At 38.9% G+C, this 13390-nt stretch overlaps 1 protein-coding gene across 1 annotated transcript in view; it reads right to left on the bottom strand.

Annotated features, from left to right (window-relative positions):
* Nucleotides 1-13390, bottom strand: part of LOC104564843 (zinc finger SWIM domain-containing protein 6) — a 176352-nt gene that overhangs the window by 18589 nt on the left and 144373 nt on the right. Inside the window, exons 5-7 of the mRNA XM_088524391.1 lie at nt 4604-4783; nt 2915-3091; nt 2489-2635 (exon numbers count right to left, since the gene is read on the bottom strand). Of these exons, the coding sequence (XP_088380517.1) occupies nt 2489-2635; nt 2915-3091; nt 4604-4783 (504 nt within the window). The remainder of the gene's footprint in view (nt 1-2488; nt 2636-2914; nt 3092-4603; nt 4784-13390) is intronic.

The following is a 13390-nucleotide window of genomic DNA, read 5'->3' as shown; positions in this document are numbered from 1 at the left end:
ATTTCCATAAATAACATACAAGCTTATCTTGAATCTAAGTATTTATTCAGGCAATAAATTCAGAATGATAGCTCCTTTATAAAAAAGATAAGAAGTTTAAATGAGGTATACAAGAATTTGCCCTTTAAATTGATCAAGTGCATTTTTGCCAATCTAAAATTTCAGTCATGAACACCTCCTAAGCTACTTTGTTTTACAACCTTCACCAATCACTCAGAACATAAAAAAGTTACTGTTCAGCCTCATGAATTGAAGGAAGTATGACAGTGGTAACAGAAGTAATAGGTCACCCAAATCCCCTTTTTATGAGCTGTCCTATGACTGTAACTTCCCTTTGATTCCAATTCTTATTTCCCCTATTCATTGCTGAATTATGACAGATCAGATGCATTAAGGACGACCATTTAAAAACTGAGTACAAGCCCTTATGGATGTCACGTTTCTCTACCTACCACAGACTAACATGTATCTGCCTCTGCTCTCTTATTCATCTTTCTGATGTTTAATACCACAAAGTCTTAAGACACTAGAAAGTCTGTTTCATATCTATTTAAATGTGTGGGGCTACATGATGAAATTCAGCTAACGAGCTGTTGAACTGAGAGTTGAGGAGGGAGGGTAATTTTTTTTTTTTTGTGGAGAATCAATTGATATGGAATAATAAAAACTAATAAGTGAATCATCATCTTACTAATAAATAGCATGTGCTAAAGCTTAAAGGCAGAAGAAAGTAATATTAATATAAAGAATTAATCACACTCTCTTGTTACTAACTCCCTTATAGTCTGTGTTGACTTACGAGCTTCACTTGTGTCATGTCAAAGAGAGGCTTGAGTCACACGTACACATTTGACTTCAAATCATTCAAGTGATTCCATGGACTTCAAATCAGTGACACAAATAAAAGCTAAGTAGAAGCATGTGGTGATTGCTGAACTGAAACCTAAAGCTAGGCAGGAGATGACCTGTAGAATTCATCTGCTTTGAGATGACCAACACACTTTGGGATACTAAAAGAATATTTAAAAATTCCAAACATGAGAGAGGGAAAAACAAAAACAAGCAGACTGACAACATAAAAATGACAAACCTTTTTGTTTCAAGGTAGGTTGGACCACACATTTCACATACTCCATTTTTATTTGCAATATGATAATATGATTTGACAGTTATGGAAATTGTTCAAACGGAAGAGAAACTTAACAGAAATGTTAAGTGCCCGGATATGCAGTTACTGGGAGTAGAAAGGAGCAGTCCTGTCACCAGCACACTTCTTACGGATACCAGCAGACCCTTCACATGTGTGAATAGCACCTGCATACGGGTGCCTGTATGTGCACATGCTCAACAGTGGTGCCTATTTCACACACAAAGACCCTCCTTTCCCAGTCCCCAAACCGATTAGCTCAAAAAGCTGCAAAGCTATGGGGTGCTAAGGGAAGACATGTTATGTGATGAAATCATATAGAAAAGTTCTCGCAACTGTTTTTGTTTTGTTTAAATCTGGGAAACACAATAAAGCACAACATTTTTGCCTGCACTTTGGGTGCCGGCAAACAAAGTGCAGAGGAACTGTCAGCTACTTTCTTTTTCATCAGGTGCCTACCTTGTCTTCACTCATACTTCTAGATGTGTGTTTTTCTATGTAAATACCTTCAGTTGTACTTAAAAAAATTACACACATGACTACCCACTGCACAAGGACATTCATGGTTAAGTATAGCAACCAGGATTGAAAATAAAATTAGAATTAATGTGTTCTTACAGTAGTTGAGAATATCATTGATCATTTTCTATGGTCTTTCTTTAACACAAAGCCAAACCTTCCTCCCTCTGCTACCTCATATTTACAACGAAGTTCAATGTGGGATTATTTTGGACAGGAAGGGCCACATGGCATAGAAACAATATCCAAAGGAAGAATACAGGGTATCTTATAAAACAACAGTTGTTCCAAACCTCCTTTTCAGTGGCATCAATCCAACTCTGTTCAGAAACATTAAAAATCTTAATATCATAAGAGACTCTTTTGGAATAAACTGACAAATTTGATGCATTTCTGTAGCACAGACTTTGCTTCAGTATCACCCTGTCAGCCTATGCTTCCATTTCAGGAACACACAGCTCAACTGTATTATGATGGAGAGGGAAAAAATGACTTAAAAAACCTGACCCACTAAATACAAGGCTCTATTTAACAGCTTACAAATTACACAGAGGCATATTTACACTGTGTAACAAAATACCCTGATTGGGATAAAGGACTAATCATGTTGAATGTACTACAAGCAGCAGAACACAGTCCTCACCCCGGAGAGCTCACAACCTGACATCCAGAAAGTTACGTTACCACTGCGATCGTTTGCAATGAAGAGTTAGAATCAACTCTTTTCCTTTAGTTTCAAAACCAGTTTTCTCCCGCAAAGGTCTGCTCGAGTGTCCCGACATGGTGTGCTGTGCTCTGCCCGTGCCTCTTGCTCGCATTTACCTTTCTTCTGCGCCCGGAATATTTCCAGCTGTTTCTGCTGCTGCTTTCTTAGTGTGTTAACAATAGCTATTGCTAGTCTCAGTGCTTCTCTTGGGTATCCGTGAGATCGTAATGCATCCACCCTCGCGCAGGCTGTAGGAACATGTTCTAAAATGGAAAAAATAATTGGGGGATAGCAATGCTTCCATGTCTGCAGTGGCCTGTTTTGCTGGGTTACTCAAAAGGGCTTTTTTTGTTGTTGTTGTTGTTGTTTTTAAAACTATGCAAGAGACTTAAAAGACTACTTTTGAAGCAGCAGTTGAAGGGAGCCTCTGTTCTTTTTGCCAGGCTTTTCATTCATCTCTCCCAACATCCCCCCAAAAAAATACCATAGAAACAGAACAAAGCAGCAAGTCATGGAAGCATCTTTCCGGTTTAGCCACTTACCATGCCAGAGGGGCCACCCGTGAGAGTCAAAGAGCGAGTTTTCAGTGTTGTCATGGTAACAGTAGTTGGTGTATAGATCACTGCTGATAATGTGCTGTAAGTGGCTGTCCTGCCAGTGAAGATCGCACGCCTCAATGGCTCGAGTGAACACCGTCCGATGCGGCCTGTTCGATGAATCTGTCATTTTCACAAGTTCATAATGCTGCATAAGCTCTTACTCATTCATATGTGAATAAGTCATTCACAGTATTCTTGTTGGCTGCCTATTCACCGCCCCCAGCCCGTGGTGGCTGGCCTGGCCCCCCTCTGCAAGTCGCAGGCTGCAGATGACATTTCATATCCCATCACCGAGTGGATCGGACGCAGGCTGTGCCATCTGCTCTGCGTTCAGAAAGACATGGCTACAAAGCAGTAAGACTAACACTAAATAGGACTTTGCACGTACAGAACGCCCCTAACTATAAACTAGGAAGTGTACAGCGCACAGCAAGGTAAACGCTCCCAACCTCTCTCCTTCTCCCACAGCTGCAAGAATGAGGGATGGACAAGCATCACTCAAGGGACTTGCTTTCTTTGAGAAGTGACATCAACTTTTGTAACATCATGGGTATAATTTTGTGTCATAAAGATACGTAATACTGTAAAGAAAAGGATGCACTGAAGCCATGGAACTAGCGTATTGCCTATTGGACATATTCCTATGGCAAAAGCAGTCTCTTGACATGGCCCTGACTATGAGCACTGAGACCCCATGTCAGAGTTGCTGCTATGATGATTGGGCTGAACACAAAGAGATCCAGGCAGAAAAGCACCTCTGCAGAGTTACATGCTAAATGAACTCTGTCTCCAACTAGCTGTAAGATTTAAAAAGCAACTAAATCTAACTATGCCCTTCCATGGTAATTTTCCAAGAAAAAGAAATAAGGAAAAACCCTTGTAAGCCCAAATCTGCCATATAAAACAAGCATTTAATTTTAACTTTATTGCAATTGTATGAAATATGTACCAAAATATTATTGCTATTTTTTGCTTTATTTTTTTTCCCCCATTTAAATACTCCGCCCCTTGCCCAGCTAGCAAAGCAACAGCTGTTGCTTGAAGAATAGTGGATAGGGCTTCCGTCAGATTTGGTAACTGCATTTTAGATTAGACAGAGCCTGATATTGAGCAAGAAGAGACACCTCCTTCATGAAGGCTGGGTACTGCCTCCGCATGCGCCACACTCACCTGGCAGCGCAGTCTGCAAACCACACACTGCAGCCCACAAATAGCTACTTTAGTTTCTCACATACCCAATTTAATTCAGTTGAACAGGATCTCTCTTTAAGTAAGAATCAAAGGCTTTGTAACTGCAAACAATGAAAACCCCGACACCGGAAGAGATATAAGATTATAGCTCAAGCAAAGGAACAACAGGCTTTTACATGACATAGTTCAAGGACATCTGATTTTCATGCAACGAATATTTAGAAGGATTAAGTGAAAAGTTCGAAGACCTAACTAAACACAAATACTTGCTTTGAAAACACTGCAGCCCCAGCATTAGTGAAAATAAATTGACACTTGGCTGGTCAATCTTCAACAAGAAAGTCACTCATCCCAGGAAAGTGTGTTGAATTCTGCAAGGTTAGAGTACATAAGATAGAGGTTATAGTATATATTGCAGTCAGTGCATATGTTTAGGCTCACCTGGGTTAGCATTTGCACCCTGAGGCAAAGCATTGGTTAAATTGGGCAGCTCATTTCCATGGTTTCCATCTTCCCAGGGACAAACATCCACACTGTTCCATTTTTTCAGCTGTTTTAGCCAACTGGCCTTCTGCTCCAACTTGCAGTGGGGATTTAAGACTATACACATCCACAGAGCACCTGATTTTTAAAAAAATTGCTAAATTATGTTTGCTATTAGAAATGCAGCAGCCAATGACTAACTTCAAACTTTTATACTGTAATGGTTTCTCCCCTCAAAAGCTACATTGTTTGCTTCCCACATAAACCTGATAGCAGTTGGAAGACTGCACCAAGCCAGCTTTCTTGACCAAAAGACATTAAGTAGGTCTTCACAGTGTATAGCTCATCAGAGAGGAATATCAGTCAAGAGCAAACAAGAACTTGCATATAGTAAGAGGAGGAAATTGCCCTAGCTTTTCTTTTAGTTTTGTACCCAAAGTAAATGTTGTTTTCTAAGAAAAAAACTAAATATTTCCCAGCTTTGCATTACAGAAACCAAATAAGTGCATTAGTAAAACATGTATTTTGTACACATATATACATGCTCAAAACCCAGCAGCAATACTGCTCATCATATAATACATTTTCAATTACATCTGGATCTCAGAGACCTACTAAGCACTGTTCCTGTGAGGTCTAATAGCAATAGACATTTTTACTGTAATTACTTCAGTAATTTGGTTACACTGAAAAAATTGTTTTACATTTTCTCTTTATAGAGCACTAAGGGAAAACTAATTTGTGCTGACATTTCACACATACCATCACTTTAGAAACCTGCTCCCTGACACTGCATAGCAGGGTAAGCATAAATGCATCAGAGTCTCTAGCAAGAATTTTCAAATGGAAAGATTTTTCTCTAAATCAGCTGTCTCTTGATCAGCGTGAACTTTGACAGAAGCATGAAGACGATTTAGCAAAAGTTCATTTGCTGATTAATAATGTACTTTATATACTACAAGAGATTTAGAGAATATGTCTAAACTATGAAATCTTCATGACAGGTTAAATAAAATGAAAATACAGCTGGTTCATACAAAACAGTAAAATTCTCACATTCAAATATCACTTTGCTCAGTAAGAATGCAAAATGGATACCCCTAGCACAGGCCATCACATTGCACTCATTCCTTGAGTAACTCAGCATGTCGGTATGCCACAACACTGGAGCGAGCGGAAACTCAGCCTGATGCTTAAGGTTGTAAGTTTCCAGATACTCAGAGTGACATAGAATGGGGAAGCAATACCAAAGAATCTGAAAACCACCTCAAAATAAGACGTGTGGAACACCAAAGAGGGACACTACACTATTGCAGATTACTGTTCAGTGTTTCTGGACTGAAGCAAAAGTGGAGTATTTTAAACACTGGAGAATTTCTGACTATTTGAGCAGGCAGAGCATGCACTCTTAATTACATAGTGCCTTCTCTTTCATTTCTTGGCCTCAGGCAGAGCATGCACTCTTAATTACATAGTGCCTTCTCTTTCATTTCTTGGCCTCTCAGAGAGGTCACCAGAGGCCAAGGGCTTCCCTTGCTGTCTCCAGCAGGCCCATCATGCCTGCGGAACACCGAAAGGGCAGCAAGGGGAAGAGACACTGCAACGTACCCCAACACTTTAAGGACTGCTTTCAAGAGGAAAGCTCTTCCAAGGATAATCACACTACTAGCAGCTACTGTCTTGGAAACCCTGGTTATTTTGATGAAAATGAAGCACAGGTACAAGCGTATTTCTAATAAACCTCATGCCAACCACTTAAAAATCTCAACAGAGGCCAACTGCCCCCTGCTCCTAGTACCTCTAGTAGAATTGGCTTCCAGGAGGCCCTTGTGGAGCTTCGCGGGCTCCCCATTCCCACAGGAAGTGTAGGCCAGGCAAAAGTCCCCCGCTAGGAGAGAGGGGACCAGAAAGAGACTGGGGCTAGGCTCCGTAGCGCTCCAAATGCGACCATGGCAAGCTGAATGGCAATAACGCCACAGTCCTCGGTCTCTTTGGGTTGCTGTTTTCTTTCTTTCTTTCTCTCTTAATCTCTTTCTTTCTCTTTCATTCTCTCTCTTTCTCTCTTTCTCTCTTTGTCTCTCTTTCTTTCTTTCTCTCTTTCTTTCTCTCTTTCTATCTTTCTTTCTATCTTTCTCTCTTTCTCTCTTTCTTCCTTTCTCTCTTTCTTTGTCTCTTTTTCTCTCTTTCTCTCTCTTTCTCTCTTTCTTTCTCACTCTCTTTCTCTCCTTCTTTATCTCTTTCTTTCTTAGTTCACATCTTTCTCTCCCTTTTTTCTTTACTTCTTTCTTTCGTTCTTTTGTTCTTTCTTTCTCCCTTTCTTTCTCCCTTTCTTCCTTTCTCTCTTTCTTTGTCTCTTTTTCTCTTTCTCTCTCTTTCTTTCTCACTCTCTTTCTCTCTTTCTTTATCTCTTTCTTAGTTCACATCTTTCTCTCCCTTTTTCTTTACTTCTTTCTTTATTTCGTTCTTTCGTTCTTTCTTTCTCCCTCTCTTTCTCCCTCCCTTTCTTTCTCCCCTTCTTCCTTTCTCTCTTTGTCTGTTTTTCTCTATTTCTTTCTCTTTCTTTCTCTCTTTCTCTCTCTTTCTTCCTTCCTTTCTTCCTTTCTTTCTCCCTTTCTTCCTTTCTCTCTTTCTTTCTCTTTCTTTCTTTCTTTCTTTCTTTCTTTCTTTCTTTCTCTCTCTCTCTCTCTCTCTCTCTCTTTCTTTCTTTCTTTGTCTCTTTTTCTCTCTTTCTCTCTCTCTTTCTCTCTTTCTCTCTCTCTCTTTCTCTCTTTCTCTCTCTCTCTTTCTCTCTTTCTTTTTCTGCCTTTCTTTATCTTTCTCTCTTTTTCCCTTTCTTTCTTTCTGTTTCGTTCCTTCTTTCTCTCTCTCTCTTTCTCTCTCTTTCTTTTGTTCTTTCTTTCTCTTTAGTTCTCTCTTTCTCTCTCTTTCGTTCTCTCTCTCTTTCTCTTTCTTTCTTTCTTTCCCTCTTTCTTTCTTTCTTTTTCTCCCTCTCCCTCTCCCTCCTTCTTTCTCTGTCTCTCTCTCTTTCCCTCTTTCTTTCTCTTTCTTTGTTTTTCCTTTCTTCCTTTCTTTCCAGTCTTCCATTCTTTCCAGTCTTGCTTTCATTTTTTCCTTCCTTCCTTCCCCTTCCTTCCTTCCTTCCTTCCTCCCTCCCTTCCCTTTTTTCCTTCCTTCCTTCCTTCCTTCCTTCCTTCCTTCCTTCCTTCCTTCCTTCCTTCCTTCCTTCCTTCCTTCCTTCCTTTCCTCCCTTCCTCCCTTCCTCCCTTCCTCCCTTCCTTCCTTCCTTCCTTCCTTCCTTCCTTCCTTCCTTCCTTCCTTCCTTCCTTCCTTCCTTCCTTCCTTCCTTCCTTCCTTCCTTCCTTTCCTCCTTCCTTTCTCCTTTTCTTTCTTTCTTTCTTTCTTTCTTTCTTTCTTTCTTTCTTTCTTTCTTTCTTTCTTTCTTTCTTTCTTTCTTTCTTTCTTTCTTTCTTTCTCTTTCTTTCTTTCTTTCTTTCTTTCTTTCTTTCTTTCTTTCTTTCTTTCTTTCTTTCTTTCTTTCTTTCTTTCTTTCTTTCTTTCTTTCTTTCTTTCTTTCTCTTTCTTTCTTTCTTTCTTTCTTTCTTTCTTTCTTTCTTTCTTTTCTTTCTTTCTTTCTTTTCTTTCTTTCTTTCTTTCTTTCTTTCTTTCTTTCTCTCTCTCTCTCTCTCTCTCTCTCTTTCGCTTCCTTCCTTCCTCCCTTCCTTCCCTTTTTCCCTTCCCTTTTTCCCTTCTCTTTCTTTTTAATGGCTCCTATCCGAGGAAACTGGAGAATGTGCTTATCCCTTATTACAGATAAGGGTCATGGAAAAGTCTAGGGCAGCTACTTGCAATTTGTAGGGAAACACATTTAAATGAATTTCTAGGGACTTCAGCCCATAAATTGCTGATCACAAAAAACTAAATTCAAAGAAGCTCCCCAAAATACATTCCTGGTATTCTCATATGAGTTGACTTGTCTGTCTAGATTTAACGATTTCACCAATGCCACTCACAGTATGAGCAATCATCTCATTAAAGGAAAAAATATAGTATGAATACGTTTGTGTTTACATATTTTATTTTTAGCTCTCAGACATGTTTCTCTCTCCTGTCTCCCCTTCACGGCAGGCATCAGAGATCCTTTCATAGCAGAACCCAAGAAGATGGAAACACTCCCCCACACACACACAACTACATGCTACGAAAACAAAAGCAATGGTCTCATTTGGATCCTTTGAGCGTGACCCAGTATAAGTCTTCACAGCAGAGAGGCAAAATATCACCAACCAATATGCAAGATTTTTTACCCACAAGATAATTGGAAGATAAGTCATGCTGCGACTGCAATTTGATATTAATTTCACAAGGGAATGAATATTAAAACTATCACATTGCTGTGAGGAATTGCCTATGTTGGTTCAACAATAATCCTCTTGACCTGGAAAAGCCAGCTTTGCCAAAACAGGCCTTTGGTTACAACAGCCCTCTTTTTGAAACCACACAGCTGTAATTCATCTTCAGTTCACCTCATACCACAAAAAATAGGTTCTCTTATAGCTCTCTACAGTGTGTACAGACGGACATCAGCATGTTTGCATTTCTCAGTAGACATCCATACTTCTGGATTCATGCAGGAGACAGCATGCCTTTATACTGATCAAAATTTAAACATGCAGATTGAAAAACATTAGAAAGTATTCAGTCACTGTAAAAGTAGGTGTAGTAATAATGGGTATGCATGTATTCGTGAATCTAAAGGAAGCGCGGTAAATGTATACAGACTCTCCTTAGAGATTAAGCATTGCTCAGTTTCCATAAATCCTATTATATTTTCTTCTTCCTTCAGTAAATGTGGAGGGGAAGAAAAACAATCCCAAACCACTAGCTTTAACAGTGGGTTAGGGCATTGAGTTGCATGTAGATTCAGCGTACAATTCTGCTTGATTAGAGTCCTCCCAATAAATCTGCTTTTCCTAGAAATATTATGATATATTGTCAATGCTGCTATGTAGTTTAGCTGGAGTCTGCATATCCTCATTTACAACACCAGGGTAATCATGGGCTGAAACCTGGCCTTTGCCTTGGAATTTTACATTTAATATACTTAAGATCAATATGTTCATTTGCAAAATTAAGCAAGTTATAGATGCACCTCTACTTCGATATTTCTTTGCTCTTCCCATTAATCCAAGTCTGCTATTTACAAAATAAAATCCCATAAACCACCAAATTAGTAGCATTCTTCCCATTCAAAGAAGATGGAGCCAGGTAATCAAGATCATTCCCTTTATGCAGCAGACAAATCAGCTTTAGTGCTGCTGCACACTTGCCACTGCGTCCCATTTAAGCCTAATCAATTCTATTACAAAAGCATCATTCTACAGCATTGTAAGTGCCAGAATAGTAACAATAATAGGAGATGGAGTCTATGACCCCTTTAAAATAGAAGTGTCAGCAAAGGATTTTAAAGTGCTTTACATCTGTTATTTAAACACAGTCCCACTTTCATTGGGACAGCCACTTGGAAGCCTCAAAGAAGGCAGTATATGATATTTATTGCTTCTCAAGAAGGACAAGTGCCTTCAGAATGACTGGAAAAAACATCTCCCCCCTTCAGGCACCACAAGGTTTTCATTAGAACAAAGCATAATCAGGGGTCCCCCTGGAGAACACGTCAATTAAACAGTTGCTTTTATGGAACAGGGAAGATAGGCAAAGCACTTCACTGCTGCTCTCTCCTCGATAAGAACCCTAAGGAAAAGTACTCTCAGTATTCAGTTGGATCTAAGTTGCAATTTTATTTATAAAAACAATTCCTTAATGCACTCTGGTTTCTCTATGCAGCCTTAAGAAGAAAAAAAGTCTGCTATGGGTGCTGTGTTTCTTGGAGAACAGAATGATGTTTCATTTTGCTCTAATTCATTCTATTACTGAATTAAACTTTGATGTATTGGTCTTGACAAGTGCTTCATGCTGATTGTATTGTGTATGATAGCATCATCGCTCCCCATGTATTTCATACTAGCTGGCTGATTAATGCAATAGATTACCTGCAGCACTGATGGCAAGAGGGAATCATTGCCCTTCTGCACAGTGAACTCTGAATGTGCGTTAGAGGGAGCATAGGTGTAACACAGGGACAAAAAAAATTGAGTTCCGTAAGCTTCCCCTTCTCTCTCCCTGCATATCTGTGCTCCAAGGGCTAAGGACATACATGTCTTCTGCTGAAAGGAAATGGTTATTTACATTTTGAGATTTTTGCTATAAGCTGTTATCAACTACATGCTCTAACTATGCGAATCAAGTAATGAAAACTGTGGCTCGAGTTTTCCCATATTGTCACCTTTTAAGACAATGGAAATAGCAACTAACCAAGTACTTCTGCCATTCTCCGTGTGCCCTTTGTTCCAGGTTAGGCCCATCTTATTTGGCTTTACAAAGTGCTGGACCTTTATGGACCCTCACTGCCATTCGACCACAAGCACAGATATGGACTCCAAAGGCACCCTTCACAGCATCATCACTGGCGACTACCACCTCTCCTCAAGAGCACCAGGGGTCTGTCACAAGCCCATTAGTTGCCCCCTCTCACTCATTGTACCCTCTAACCCATTCTAGTCACTGTAGTGAGGCAAGGGATTGTCCACAAACACAGAGGAATGTATGAAGCAGCTGCCAATGAAACTCATGGATCCACTTCCCTAACATCCACAACCCTGGTCATTCACTCATTTGTAATAGTATTAGTAGTGCTTTTATTTATTACAAATATACAAAAATTCTCCTTTATGAATATCTTCAGATGATTCTCCACAAGTTTTTTAAGTAGCTGCCAAGGCAGGTGGCAGATTCAATGTGTGCTCTTGCCCAAGACACAATCTAGAAATTTACCAAAATTTTTTTAACTGCTACAAATATATTATCAACAATCAGTCTGTTTTCAGAGAAAAGTTATCATGTTCGTTAACTACAAATAATAACCATACTTCAACTTTTTTTCCACAGAGAAGAAACAATTCATCTCCTTTGACTTTCTTAGGAAGATGCAGAGTTGGAAAGTTTGAGAAATTCATCAACAAAATAAGATCCACATAAAAGAAAGGAAGGAAAAGGTCTCTCATTTAACAGAAAAGTATGGTAAGTTCAAACATCCTACCACATAGTGGGAAAAGACAGGAAAAAAAATATGATCACCACTATTATGCTCTCAGAACCTTAAAAAAAGACAAGGAACAACAACAACACTATAAATGTCCAGAACACATTCTGATATCTAGTTTGACTTTGTTCATAGTCTAAGATTCCCTACATTAATTGTTGCTTCAATTCCAAAAGTGATTATTAAGCTTTTAAAAAGAAAAAAAAAAAACATATCAAATTTCAATTTAAAAAAAAATCCATTAAGAAAATCTATCAGTTCTTGGTAGGCTGTTCTACTGGCTGGTTTCCATGGCTCTAAATTCTAAGTCTATTTCTGGTTAAATTTATCCAGCTTCAATTCCAACTTTCACCATCCTTTTGTTTGCATGGCACAAAAGTCTTCCATACTAAGACTTTTTAGTCTTAGTCTTAAGTAATTTTTCTATGCAGCTTTTCTTTTAAATCATTAAGGAGACCATCCTCCATCTCATTTGACGGACACAAGCACACTGGGATTCTTGCACCTTTCACTTTCAACTACTTTTCTGATTTTTCAGTTATTTTCGCACTATTCATTCAAGAAAGCAAACTGGAAAATATCACAAGGACAGATTGGTAGACTACAGTAAAACTCATTGCTTCTCTTTAGCTCTGATATTTGCTAGAAGCAGTATCACAAAATTAAGTGAGAGTTTAATCTTCCTGATGTATTAAAACATATTAAAATATTTCTCCTACTTTTGTAGAAGAAAAGAAAAAAAATAATGATAAGTACTAGTTTGAGCTTAGAGTAAAAGTCTGATCACAATGAGTTTTGTGCCATCTCTAAAACAAAAAGATTTTTTTCAGAGCATTCGTAAGAAAATCAGTTCAACAGCTTACAAACAAAAACTCTAAAAAAAATGTCTCCTACTGTCATAGTAGTTTCCATTCAAATGAATGGAAGTTTTCTGTACAGCAACAAAAATTGACCCTAAGACTGTGCTTATAGACTAAAGGTAATTATTTCCACCACTATTCTTCAAATCTTGTAAATGCAGTTTTTCCAGAGGAAAGACTACCCTCTTTGAAACAAGCACCCACTATCACACTACAGCCACAAGTACCCTCTGTTCAGGTACCATTAGGACACATGCCAATAATCTGCTGCTGCTCCCAACAACAGAGGAGGGAAATCATCCACAAAGATGGACAGAATCCATTTCTGCAGCATCGCAGCCAGGCCTCAGTCCCAGGGGAAATGAAGGTGACAGCAACAATTGAGACACTGTAGGGCCATAACAGCAATTTCTTTAAGTTGTCATCCATAACGCAAGCCTTATAGCAGTAAAACTGTCCTGTGATGCTAACTCAAATATACTGCTAATTTAGTGCCTCCAATGGCATAAATCATTCAAACACATTGACATATATTAACAGCATATTCAGTGAAAAAGGAGATGGAATAGTATGTGAGTGAACCAAAGACATATATTTCATAACTGTATAGCAACCACAAATCAAAGACTCAACAAACTATCATTAAGAAGAGGATTATCTCCTAAGCAAGGGTAGCCTATAGGAAATTATATAGTTGCATCCAAAAATATGTATAGGATACCACTCTAC

This window comes from Tinamus guttatus, unplaced genomic scaffold (assembly GCF_059628265.1).
Source record: "Tinamus guttatus ecotype Peru unplaced genomic scaffold, ASM5962826v1 Tinamus_guttatus_pri_ptg000020l, whole genome shotgun sequence".
NCBI classification, from domain to species: Eukaryota; Metazoa; Chordata; class Aves; order Tinamiformes; family Tinamidae; genus Tinamus; species Tinamus guttatus.
Note: the sequence above shows the minus strand (reverse complement) of the source record. Positions and strands in the feature narration are given on the sequence as shown.